Source organism: Dendropsophus ebraccatus, chromosome 4, assembly GCF_027789765.1.
Source record: "Dendropsophus ebraccatus isolate aDenEbr1 chromosome 4, aDenEbr1.pat, whole genome shotgun sequence".
NCBI lineage: Eukaryota > Metazoa > Chordata > Amphibia > Anura > Hylidae > Dendropsophus > Dendropsophus ebraccatus.
Window position 1 is genome coordinate 114359992 of NC_091457.1, and position 13563 is coordinate 114373554.

At 44.4% G+C, this 13563-nt stretch overlaps 1 protein-coding gene across 2 annotated transcripts in view; it reads left to right on the forward strand.

The window, feature by feature from the left end:
* The window catches only part of NDUFAF3 (NADH:ubiquinone oxidoreductase complex assembly factor 3), a 64224-nt gene that overhangs the window by 49013 nt on the left and 1648 nt on the right, over positions 1 to 13563 (forward strand). Inside the window, exons 1-5 of one of the 2 annotated variants that reach the window (XM_069966782.1) lie at positions 4073 to 4152; positions 6533 to 6644; positions 6963 to 7155; positions 8593 to 8659; positions 12750 to 12850. In XM_069966782.1, the coding sequence (XP_069822883.1) occupies positions 6553 to 6644; positions 6963 to 7155; positions 8593 to 8659; positions 12750 to 12850 (453 nt within the window). In that variant the 5' untranslated portion in view covers positions 4073 to 4152; positions 6533 to 6552. Of the gene's footprint in view, positions 1 to 4072; positions 4153 to 6532; positions 6645 to 6962; positions 7156 to 8592; positions 8660 to 12749; positions 12851 to 13563 lie in introns of those variants that run through there. The other variant, XM_069966781.1, reaches the window with a different exon arrangement.

The window sequence follows — 13563 nt, forward strand, 5'->3', positions numbered from 1 at the left end:
ACTCACTTGGTTGAATCAGTCGATATTTTGAGGCGTCTGTAATTTGCATCATAGGTAGACCTCAACTATGAGAGAAAAAATGAGAAAACAAATCCCGAAAATCACATTGTCTGATTTTGTAAGAATTTATTTGCAAATTATGGTGGAAAATAAGTATTTGGTCACCTACAAACAATCAAGATTTCTGTCTCTCACAGACCTGTAACTTCTTCTTTAAGAGTCTCCTCTTTCCTCCACTCATTACCTGTAGTAATGGCACCTGTTTAAACTTGTTATCAGTATAAAAAGACACCTGTGCACACCCTCAAACAGTCAAATTCCAAACTCCACTATGGTGAAGACCAAAGAGCTGTCAAAGGACACCAGAAACAAAATTGTAGCCCTGCACCAGGCTGGGAAGAATGAATCTGCAATAGGCAACCAGCTTGGAGTGAAGAAATCAACTGTGGGAGCAATAATTAGAAAATGGAAGACATACAAGACCACTGATAATCTCCCTCGATCTGGGGCTCCATGCAAAATCTCACCCCGTGGGGTCAAAATGATCACAAGAACGGTGAGCAAAAATCCCAGAACCACGCGGGGGAACCTAGTGAATCAACAGCAGAGAGCTGGGACCAATGTAACAAAACCTACCATCAGTAACACACTACGCCGCCAGGGACTCAGATCCTGCAGTGCCAGATGTGTCCCACTGCTTAAGCCAGTACATGTCCGGGCCCGTCTGAAGTTTGCTAGAGAGCATTTGGATGATCCAGAAGAGTATTGGGAGAATGTGCTATGGTCTGATGAAACCAAAGTGGAACTGTTTGGTAGAAACACAACTTGTCGTGTTTGAAGGAAAAAGAATACTGAGTTGCATCCATCAAACACCATACCTACTGTAAAGCATGGGGGTGGAAACATCATGTTTGGGGCTGTTTCTCTGCAAAGGGGCCAGGACGACTGATCCGGGTACATGAAAGAATGAATGGGGCCATGTATTGTGAGATTTTGAGTGCAAACCTCCTTCCATCAGCAAGGGCATTGAAGATAAAACGTGGCTGGGTCTTTCAACATGACAATGATCCAAAGCACACCGCCAGGGCAACAAAGGAGTGGCTTCATATGAAGCATTTCAAGGTCCTGGAGTGGCCTAGCCAGTCTCCAGATCTCAACCCTATAGAAAACCTTTGGAGGGAGTTGAAAGTCCGTATTGCCAAGCGACAGCCCCAAAACATCACTGCTCTAGAGGAGATCTGCATGGAGGAATGGGCCAACATACCAACAACAGTGTGTGCCAACCTTGTGAAAACTTACAGAAAACGTTTGACCTCTGTCATTGCCAACAAAGGATATATATAAGTATTGAGATGAAATTTTGTTACTGACCAAATACTTATTTTCCACCACTATGTCTCCCATAAATGAGGTCTACATATGGTGTCAATTACAGGCCTCTCTCATCTTTTTAAGTGGTGGAGCTTGCACTATTGGTGACTGACTAAATACTTTTTTTCCCCACTGTAGTTGAAGGCAGAATCAGTAGGGAGGAAAGTATGGGCCCCTCCTGCAGCAATTGTCTTTGCCTATATTAAATCCATTCCACCCTAGGGCAGTAGAGGAGCAGGCCCGACACCTACAGAAAAGAGAAAAATAACCATAGGTGTGTGCTTGTCTGTATAAGTGCCGGTGCAGATAGAAGATGACAGAGTCCCAGTAGTATAAAAATATAAGTTTTACTCTCTGGCTTTTCAATATAACATGTAACAAGTAGATAAATATTTACACATTGGAGTGTTTGACCTTTTGTTCTGGAAGAGATGCTTGAAGGTAGCAAGAGAGAGAGGTAGTTGTAGCAGTGCTTGTAGGCTAGAGGAGAGGAGTTGACCAGAGGAGCCCCAACTCAATGTAGCAATGTACTCTGCCGAAACCTGAAGATATCTTTGTAGTGAAGATCCAGGACAATAGAAAATGAAAAGGGCACTCACCCCTAGGTGTGATTCTTTTTATTTGTGCAGTGTATAAAAAACACAGGACATACTGGGCTGCTTAGCAGGACGCCAGACACCTAGAGTGAAGCAAGGCTACAGCTGGTTCACGCGCATGCACGCTTCTTCAGACCTCACCCCTCTTGCCTGTCCCGAGTTAAAAAGATTTCGCTTGATGGCGTGCAGGAGTAGTCATTACAGAAACATTAAAAACAGATAGCACTTCTTTCATACAAAAATTGTGATGACTTAAATGAACAATTTTCTGTTCCTGTCAGTGCTGCTGCACAGACCTCCATGTACTGCCAAGCACTGAAACTGAGTTTCACAAGGTCAGGCATAAACGGTCAACCAAATGTAGTAAAAAGTCCCAGGGCCTCCCTGATTTATGGGGGTCACTAAATGACCAAAAATGTTCATTTGGCCTGCAAGGATGTTTTTCAACCTTGCAGAGACAGCTGGAATCTGTGAGAAGACAGATATTTTATTACAATCCCTGCCTTCCTAGTTGTTGTATACATGGTGCATCATCAGCAACCTGTATACAGCTTAGCTGGTAGCATAACATGTAATGCTGCATACAGATCCTGTCTGGGAGTCAATAGAAAAATTTAAAATATCATATCTACAATGATGTTTCGTTTGTTGTACTTCCCCTCCCCCCATAAGTGATGTTATTTGGGTCACTTGCAGTGCACTTGCTTTGTCCAAATCCTTTCTGATTTTCCCTTATCAACCAATCACAACTCAGCTTTCATTTTACCGGAGAAATTTGGGAAATGAAAGCTGGGCTGTGATTGGTTGCTATGGGAAAATCAGGCTCAGTCTTTAAATCCAGGCCAGCATGCTGTAGCCATAACTTTTCTTTTACCGATTGTGGTTTTTTAGCTCTCCATAAAAAGAAAATGCTTTGAGGCTATGTTCCCATACTGTATTTTGGTCAGTAGGTTGCATCCAAAACCAGGAGTGGATTAAAAACACAGAGAGGCTATGTTCGCACACTGTTAAAATTGAGTGGATGGCTGCCATTTAATGGCAAATAACACCTATTGTTTCATTACAACGGCCATTGTTTAAAAATAACGCCTCAAAATGCCAGGCTGCCACATAAATTTGGTTGCAAAAAGCCCTTGTGTGAACATAGCCTAAGCAAGGGCCTTGGTATTTTTTTTAACATTACATTTTTTCCTGTTCATTTTCATTCACACACACACTTTTTCCACACTAAAAAACGATGTTGTGTGAATGCAGCCCTAAGGTTTTTTTATGGTCATTATGGCAAACCCCTATATATATACTGGGTGATTCAAAAATGATTGGTGTAGAGTTATAACCTTGGTCTTCATAACTGAGAGAAGACAACACAATATTATTAGCATAAGACGCACTATGGCTATTTTCCCACAGCTTTTATTTTATTTGGCCACCCATACATTTGGAACAACAGAACGCCCTCCGGAGCCCTGTGAGTTGTAAAATACTATAACAGAAATAAGTATATAAAAAAAAGAGTAAATGATAAAATAAGTATAAAAAGATATATATTGTAAACAAAAGTTACAGTATATATCACTGACAATGTGAAATAAATGTGTTCAGAAGTAATGGGCAAGTGACTCTGACATGTTCGATCTAGTTACAATACTGATGGCTTATAATGACTTCTAGTTGCCAACCATGTTACATTGATGACTTTGTGTATGTTTTTTTCCTGTAAGGTTGTGTAATGTTACTATGATATATTGTGCTATTTTGTAAACTAATAAAAAAAAAAAGAATGAATGAATGAATGAATGAAATAGGGAGATTTATGAAAGGATGTAAATATACACCTGGTGTAAACTGCCCACAGCAACCAATCACAGCTTTCAGCTCTGGTAAAACATAAGAGGAGCTGTGATTGGTTGCTCTTACACCAGGTGTATATTTACATCCTTTCATAAATCTCCCCCATAGTGTCCAAGTGAAAGGAGCCGGATGTAAACTGCATGAAGCTTAGGAAAGTCTCGGTGAGTTCCACTCCTGGCCACACGGGGGCAGCACTGTGCGCCGGCACAGGCAGCAGGGAGCGTCTGCAGTGGATGTTTTCTATGATCGGTGTCATGCTTTAGCGTCCATGCTGTGTGTGTACAAGGACATTACTCCGGGTTGTACTGCGGCTCTGATCCTGCTACAACTATAGGTGAGAGATCGGCACATCACATTTTCTGTGTAGGACTTTTGTTTCTTGATGATGACGATTACTACTATATTACAGTGTGAATGCATGTTTGTACTTAGCTTCCACTGTAGATTGTCAGCTCTGCGGCTTATTCAGGTCTGTCAGTTTCTAATTGTTAACATGGGATTTATTGTACAATCCTATTTCTGCAATGTTGTAAGGAAGTTACATCACAGACAATGACCCCAACAAACAGCTCCCCATATCTCAGCTTCCTAGACCTATTTATTCTCTACAGTAACTTCAACCACTCATGTCTCTACAGGTTTTAAATGGTAAACCCCAAAAACAAAACACTTGAGCCACATAAATAATTTTTAGGAAAATAATTTATAAATTTTATTCAGAAAATAGAAAAAATTCATATATCACATATAACGTCACTGTGAAAAGGAAGAAAGACAAACAACACAACATAGGGGGAGAGACTGCACGGTCCACAAATGTAACATGTACTAAACACAACGGATTTCATATATTAAAGTGCTGTGTGCATAGAGCCAGAATAAAAAATGACAGAGGCAAAGTGTGTTTCTATTAAAGTGACTGTACCACCAGGCCCAGGCTGAAGCACTGGAGGCGGGCCGACCCACTCTTAGTGGGAGGAAACCCTAGCCCCTCTATGATAGGGTTCCATTGATTCTAATGGAGTCACGTCATGGAGGGGCTGGGGTTTCCTCCCACTAAGGGTGGGTCAGCCGCCTCCAGTGCTTCAGCCTGGGCCTGGTGGTACAGTCACTTTAAAGGGAATCTGTCAGCACCTATGGAGGGGGAGTGGTGATGGCTTCGTGCCGCACTTTGGTCCGCCTCACCACTACCTCCTCCCAGCTTGTATTGAATATTCATGGCACCCGTCCCCCGGCGATGGCATCTGTAGCTTCCTGGTTCAGTGTAGTGCGCGCACGCTCCTGCGGCAATTCGCGCATGGGCCGTAGTGCTTTGGAGCGGCACTGAGCGAAGCCATTGAGGGCATAGGCTCCGACACACTACGGCGTATGTGCGAATCAGGCCGCGGGAGCGTGCGCGCACTACACTGAACCAGGAAGCTACAGATGCCGTCGCTAGGAGGCCAGGGGATGGGCGCCATGAATATTCAATACAAGCTGGGAGGAGGTAGTGGTGAGGCGGACCAAAGTGCGGCACGAAGCCATCACCACTCCCCCTCCATAGGTGCTGACAGATTCCCTTTGATACCCCTATTCTACGGGCCGTCTAGAGGAGCAAACAAGCGCTCTCGGCGATGAACGATGTCGGCTGATCGTTGCACTCTATTCCACGGGACGATTATCGTTCGTATCGGCCGAATACGAACGACATTCGTTCCGTGGAATAGGGCCTTAAGTATGGTCAGCCCCAGATCTGGTAATCAAAGTAATATAGGGAAAAGAAAAACATACATATGTGTAGATATATATATATCTCCAAACCAGAAAAAGTGCAAAGGTATGCAGGGAACATAATAGGTAAATCAATACCTCACAATGAAGGGATATGGGGCTGGAAACAGATACAACGTGCAGCTCTCTTACCCTCAGGAACACGCCAACTCATGTGTCGGTCACCTCCTGATGAAGGGCGTGACCGAAATGTGCTTTGGGGTGTTCCTGAGGGTAAGAGAGCTGCACGGCTCTGCTGCATGTTGTATCTGTTTCCAGCCCCATAGCCCTACATTGTGAGGTATTAATTGGGACTCTTTTTCTGGTTTGGTTATATATATGCCTACACATATGTATGTTTTTCTTTCCCCTATATTACTTAGATTACCAGATCTGGGGCTGACCACACTTAATAGAAACGCACTTTGCCTCTGTCATTTTTTATTCTGGCACTGTGCACATAGCACTTTAATATATGAAATCCGTTGTGTGATTCATTTAGTACATTTTACATTTGTGGACCGTGCAGGTTTTAAATGGTGTTGGGATTTAAACCACCAGTAGGGGATGGTTATTGATCCCAATAAAGAAATCAGTCTTCCGTAAACGCCCCCTAGTGGAGGCTGGCTGATATTTTGGGTGTGTGATGGGGCTGTAGGGGATTTGGAGCTCTAACCATTATGAATCTTAAACTGAAACAGTAAAGAATTTTGGACTTTTTGGGTAAAGTTATTAAAAACAGTGCATAAAAGCAGTTGTTCAAAGCAACCAATCAGATTCCAGCTTTCATTATTAGAAGCCTCTTTAAACATGAAAGATGGAATCTGATTGGTTACTATAGACAACTACTACATGCTTGTTCTGCAAAGTCTCCCCCACTGATATAGATGACAGCAGAGTATGATGCTGTATTGCAGCTGCATGATGCTGTGCATAGTAACTGTATGTCTGTATGGTTTCTGCAGGGTTGTGTCCACTTGACCCAATGGCCCCTTTAGCTTTGCTCGGTCTTCCTCTGTTGCGGCTGTCTGCTCCGCGGTTGGTGAGGTGCGGACCACCCATCGCAGCACACGCATGGTAAGTCATATCCTTTCCATCAAGCTTTTTTTTTTTTTTTAATATATGGGACATATAGGGGATTTGATTTATTTATTTATTTTTTTTACCCTTAAAGTAGTTATCCTAAAGATACAAAGTTGCACCCTATCCACAAAGCAGTGTGCATCTTGGATTAACCCATTTAAGCACAATAGGTTGCAATGGGCAACAAAGATACTTTTCTGTGGGATGGTTTTGGCATATCTCCTAGTATTTAGGCCAGTCTATAAGAATGGCCTCCCCCACTGTATACCGGGGATGGTGAATGTTAAACAAATTTTGTTACTTTACTTGTAGGCAACAGAGTAGATCCCATCGTCTGTCACCAACTGGAGATGAACTCTATGAGAAGACGACAGTGACGCGTGTCGAGAGAGACTCTGCAGAGATCATGTTTATCGAGAGCTACAGCGCCAGTGGGTTCATCATCAATGGGGACCAGGTGGTGGGGCCCTGCGCAGTGATACCCAGGAGCATCCTGCAGTGGAACGTGAGTGCTGAGCCATACAGCCCGATACATCCATGTTCCTTCTGGTTTATCTTTCATACGTTATGTGCAATTGGAGTTAACTGTTGTTGTTTTTTTATTACTAAAGTATATCTCCAAATCGTAAAGGGATATTCTCCAGAGGGTATGCCGTATATCTCCCACAGATGGGACTCACATCTGGCTTTAAAACACAAGCTCCCTGACCCCTCTCTGGCCTATTTGCAGCCACTAAAGTTGAAAACAGCCAAAAAGTCTGTTGTATGCATTTTGCATAACTCTCTTTGAGTTTAATGGAAGTTGTATAGACGCAGCATAAGCAATGTTGCTTCCATAATTTCAGAGTTAAATAAGCAGGGAAGGTTACAGTGCAATGCTGTTTATGCAACGCCCATGTAAGTTATGTAAACTGCATAAAACAGCCATCTTTATGCGCATAGGTGTGACCCACATCTATGGGATATGTGGCTATAGCCCAAAACGTAGTATATATGTCCCAAATAAGAATACTGATGCGTGCCTAACAATAGATGTCTCTTTCTGCTGGGGGAGAATTGACTATGAAATAACTCCTCTGAGTTCCCCCTAGTGGTAATGTAGATGTAGGCAGCCAGAATGTTCTTATGTATAAGGATATCCCCATAATACTAATCAGGTCTCATTGTCCTCTACTGGTAAATGCGTTCAGTTGGCAAAAACATGTATGTAAAAATAGAAGCTGCTCCAGTTTTAACTCTCTTCCCCTTGTTTGTAGTTTGGTTGTACCTGGTTGCTATGAGATATGTCCTCATGTATTTCTTTTTCTGGGGATGAGCATTCTCCTGCTCTCACTGCGCACAGTGCACAAGCCTGTTTGGTACTGCTGGGCACACCAATGAATTATAGATTGATAGATACATTGATTGATTTCCGTACTTATAGGGTTCTATTATGCACTGACAATTTTGAAGATTTTTCCTGAAGGGTGTCCATACAGGAAAATAGGCCGGGAGATAGTAGATTCTGTTCTTTTTTCGTCTGGGCATGGATGCCTCATAACAACCTATAGGAGTATCCAGAATTTCAAAGACCTCCGGATGCGCATCCAACCATTTTCACCCAGGTGCTACGTCTGGCACTTTAACTATCTGCACTTCTGATCAGGAGCTGTGTTTGGCAGAATAAAGGGGGCATTGGTTCCTGGCCCAGCCAACCTCTCTTCTGGCTGAAGGCAGCATTATGCCTCCAACCACAAGATGCCGCTCTCTATCTGGCACCCCATTGCACCCCCCCAAGTGTGACGTCACTCATGCGCTTGCAGTGTGCATGGGGATTAGGCTTACTCTAAAAGAGGGCCATCCCCTTATTATTTTATTATTCTAATAGTTTATGTCTGACGTTCTTGAAATAAATGCATTTCTCTCCATGTCAGTTGATGGTCCTAATTTTTTTTCTGTGCAGGTGGCTTCCCATAAGGACATCTCAGTGGACAGCTTATCCTTGTTTCATCTTCTGGTTCCCAAAATAGGTAATATTAACCCCTTCCCCCAATATGACGTCCAGGGACGTCATGAAAAGCAGTGGCAGAACGCATCATGACGTCCCTGGACGTCATGGTTTCCCTGCCTCCCCACTCTGTCTCTGTCTAAGATAGAGCAGCAAGAGGAGGCTGTGTGACACAGCCTCCTCCTGCTGCCTCTGCCCGGAGGGGAGCCACGCTCCCCCCGGGCAGTTAACCCCATAAACGCCGCGGTCAATGCGACCGCAGCGTCTATAGGGAGTTTCGTGTCCTCCCGCCGATCGGGCGGCGGGGGGAGGCTGCAGAACGTTGCCTCCCCCCACCGCCACTACATTTATGTCCTCCGATACTGGCGGATCGCCGCTATTACAGTTATAGCGGCGATCCGCCAGTACCGGGCATTACCTGCGTCGCCGCCGCCGCCTTACATCTCCCCCCACCGTGAATCCACGGTGGGGGGAGATGAAAATGTATCCCCCAGATCAGCCCCCCTAGTGGGCGATCACTATCCCTCCCCTCCCCGGGCGGCCATCACATCCAAGATGGCCGCCCCCATCCCTGCGAACAAACGATGTTTGTTTGCAGGGATGGAAATGAATAAATGATCAAAGCCCCATGCTCTCCGCCAACGGAGGTAGCAGAGAGCATGGGGCAGTGATCGGGGACCCCCCCCGTGTGGTCCCGGAGCAGGCGATCAGCGGTATATACTATATACCGCTGATCGCCTGTTCCCAGTGCAAAAAAGCACTTTTTATCCCCTGTCACCATAAATCATTGGTGACAGGGGATAAAAAGTGATAGTGTCGCCCCCCCAAGTCGCCCCTCACCCCCCCCCAGTCACCCCCGTCCCCCAGTCACCCCCCCTTCCCCATATATGTTACCTGATCCAGGGAGGTTCGGCGTCCAGGCTGATTCTGAAGTGCGCATGCGCTCCAGAATCAGTTATCTCGGAAAATTTAAAGTGACAGAGACCAATTTGGTCTCTGTCACTGAACTATGATTACTGTGATAGAAAATATCACAGTAATCATAGTAATATAGTGAAAATTAATGTATAAAGTACAAAAAGTGACAAACATACAAAAAAATAAAACACACACTTTTTATTATAGTAATAATTGCAGTTTACTCCCAGATTACCCCTAACCCCCCCCAGATTGCCCGTAACCACCGCACGTTGCCCGTAACCACCCCGAATTGCCCGTGACCCCCTCCAGATGGTCTGTAATCAGCCCCGATTGCCCGTAACCCCCCAGATTGCATGTGACCACCGCACGTTGCCAGTGACCCCCTCCAGATTGCCGTAACCACCCAAAATTACATGTACCCACCCCTGATTACCTATAAGCACTTCAGTTTATCCGTAACCACCCCAGATTGTCTGTAACCACTCCATGTTGCCCGTAACCACTGCAGATTGTCTGTAACCACCCCATGTTGCCCGTAACCACCACAGATTGTCTGTAACCCCCCCAGGTTGCCCCTAATCACACGTAATTCCCCCCAGATTGCCTCTGACCACCACACGTTGCCCCCGACCACCGCACGTTGCCTCCGACCACCCCGAATTGCCAGTGACCCTCTCCAGATTGCCAGTGACCCTCTCCAGATTGCCAGTGACCCTCTCCAGATTGCCAGTGACCCTCTCCAGATTGCCAGTGACCCTCTCCAGATTGCCAGTGACCCTCTCCAGATTGCCAGTGACCCTCTCCAGATTGCCCGTAACCACGCCAGATTGCCCGTAACCACGCCAGATTGCCCGTAACCACGCCAGATTGCCCGTAACCACGCCAGATTGCCCGTAACCACGCCAGATTGCCCGTAACCACGCCAGATTGCCCGTAACCACGCCAGATTGCCCGTAACCACGCCAGATTGCCCGTAACCACGCCAGATTGCCCGTAACCACGCCAGATTGCCCGTAACCACGCCAGATTGCCCGTAACCACGCCAGATTACCTATAAGCACTTCAGTTTATCCGTAACCACCCCACATTGCCCGTAACCACGCCAGATGGTCCGTAACCACCCCAGGTTGCCCATAACCACCCATATTACCTGTAATCTCATTTTTTTATTGTATTTTAGTAACTGCGCTATTCTAATAACTATTACTAGCTGCGGTTTTGCTCCAGCAAATTGTCGCTCCCTTCCTTCTGAGCCCTGCTGTGTGCCCATACAGTGGTTTATGCCCACGCATGGGGTACCGTTTTACTCAGAAGAAGCTGCGTTACAGATTTTGGGGTACGTTTTCTCTCTTATTCCTCGTGAAATTTAGACATTTTAAACTAAACGAACATATTATTGGAAAAATTCGTGTTTTTCATTTTTACTGTCTAATTTTGAATACTTTCCTCTAATACCTGTGGGGTCAAAATGCTCATCCTACCCCAAGATGAATTCTTTGAGGGGTTTACTTTCGAAAATGGGGTGACTTTTGGGGGGATTCTGTTCTGCGGACACTACAGGGGCTCAGCAAACGCACCTGGCACTCAGAAATTTCTTCAGCAAAATCTGCATTAAAAAAGCTAATTGGCTGTGTGCCCATACAGTGGTTTACACCCACATATGGGGTACCATTGTATTCAGGAGAACCTGCGTTACAGATTTTGGCATGCTTTTTTTTTCTTATATTCCTTTTGAAAATGAGAAACTTTAATCTAAACGTATATATTATTTGAAAATTTTCATTTTCCATTTTTTTACGGCCTAATTGTGAATACTTTCCGCCAGCCCCTGGAGGGTTAAAATGCTCATTATAACCATAGATTAATTCTTTAAGGTGTCTATTTTCCTAAATGGGGTCACTTATGGGGGTTTTCAGGATACCAGACTTCTAAATCCATTTAAAAAAAGAACTGGTCCCTAAAAAAATCAGTTTTGGAAACTTTCACAAAATGTGATAATTTACTAATAAATTTCTAAGCCCCATAACACCCTAAAAAAGTAAAATATGTTTCCCAAATTATGCCAGAATAAAGAGGACATATTGGTAATGTGATTTAGTAACAAATTTATGTGCTATGACTTCCTTTTTTAGAAGCAGAGAATTTCAGAAGTTCATAAAATGCTAAATTTCCTAATTTTTCATGATATTTTGATGTTTTTCACAAAAAACACACAAGGTAGTCACCAAATTTTGCCACTAATATAAAGTGCCATATGTGACGAAAAAACAATCTCAGAATCGCTAGCATACATTATGCGCTTATAGCTCAGTGATGCTTTAAAGTGAGACAGGTCAGATTTTGAAAAACGAGCCTGGTCATTAAGGACAAAACAGGCTGCGGAGGCAAGGGGTTTAATGTTGTTGGTTTTTTGCCTTAAAACCTGTGGCATGCAGCCAGTGAAAAATGTGCCAGATTTTTTAATAGCACCCCTCCCCCCACTTTACTCCTGGAGACTAACAATTCGTTCCATGCATGTCATTACCTTTTCAGTCACCTTTCCCCAGTTCTGAACTGCTGCTTTCTGGTGAAGAGCTGTCCACTCAGTCTACCCCCACCCTTCAGAGACACCTCATGTTAACAGTTTCCCTGGCCGACTGTTTATACACTGTGTAATACAGGAGAGTTAATCTAAGGTCATGTTACTTGTGACTTACTTGTGTTACTGTGAGTAACCCTCCTGGCCTGGCAGAGTGCAAACAGCCGGCCAGGTACACTGTTTACATGAACTGTCTCAGAAGGGAGGGGGGAAACGGATAGGACAGCTCAGTTTTCTGTGCCTTCTGCAGAAAGCAGGAACCCTTAGAACTGGGGGTAGAAAACAGAAAAGTTAATGACAAGTATAGAATAAATCTCTGGGAGGAGGGATGATTCAACATGTATATTTTTTTTTTTTCTTTTACCTGCGAGGAATATCCCTTTAAAGGATTTGGCACTTGCTAAACCAGCACTCTTTCCTCCAAGACTGACATATGATCTAATAGTTTCTATTCTGGTGCCCTTTGCTTAATAAATGTTGCCGTGCATCACTCTAGTATGGGCCCTTGTTTGTTTTTTAACAGAATCCTAGCAGAAAATTGACAACAGATCTGTATGGATCAGTTACCTTCCTGACTTTTATTGAACATATATATTTCCTTTTTTTATTGCAGAAATCCTGGTGCTAGGAACAGGAGACCGTGTGGAGAGATTAGATCCTGCCATTACCAGATTTATGAGACAGAAGGGAGTAGCCATAGAGGTTCAAGACACGGTGAGTGATAAAAATGTGCTGATAATAAATATGTATTCCCCCCCCCGGGCAAAATAACTATACACCAGTGGCAGGGCAGCGCACTGATTAACCGAGCAGGACATGCCGAGAACCCCCGAAGCAAGCCATAGCGTGGACCATGTGAAGTATAGGCTCTGGCGGGTTTGTTTGCCCCAAGAGTTTACCGGGCAGGGATCTGCAGCGGGTCTCGCTGCGAATTCGCAGAGAGAAGTCCGCTGCGGATCCAGTACGTGTGAAAGTACCCTAAAGAGGTACTCTGACATCAGTTAATAAGAAACATGCTGCAGCAGTATATAGCACTGCATACCTGTCTGCCCAAGTTCTGATACTACAAACAGTAGATGTGATTAGGGGATCTTGGTTCTGTATTTGCTGGTTGGGCATTTGCTTAGTACTACAAGAATGCATCAGAATGCATTGTTTTTTTTTAGAGATGAGCGAACCTTGAGCATGCTCGAGTCCATGCGAACCCGAACTTTCGGCATTTGATTAGCGGTGGCTGCTGAAGTTGGATAAAGCCCTAAGGCTATGTGGAAAACATGGATATAGTCATTGGCTGTATCCAGGTTTTCCAGACAACCTTAGAGCTTTATCCAAGTTCAGCAGCCCCAGCTAATCAAATGCCGAAAGTTCGGGTTCGGATGGACTCGAACCCGGTTCGCTCATCTCTAATTGCTTTTCATCACAGTCAT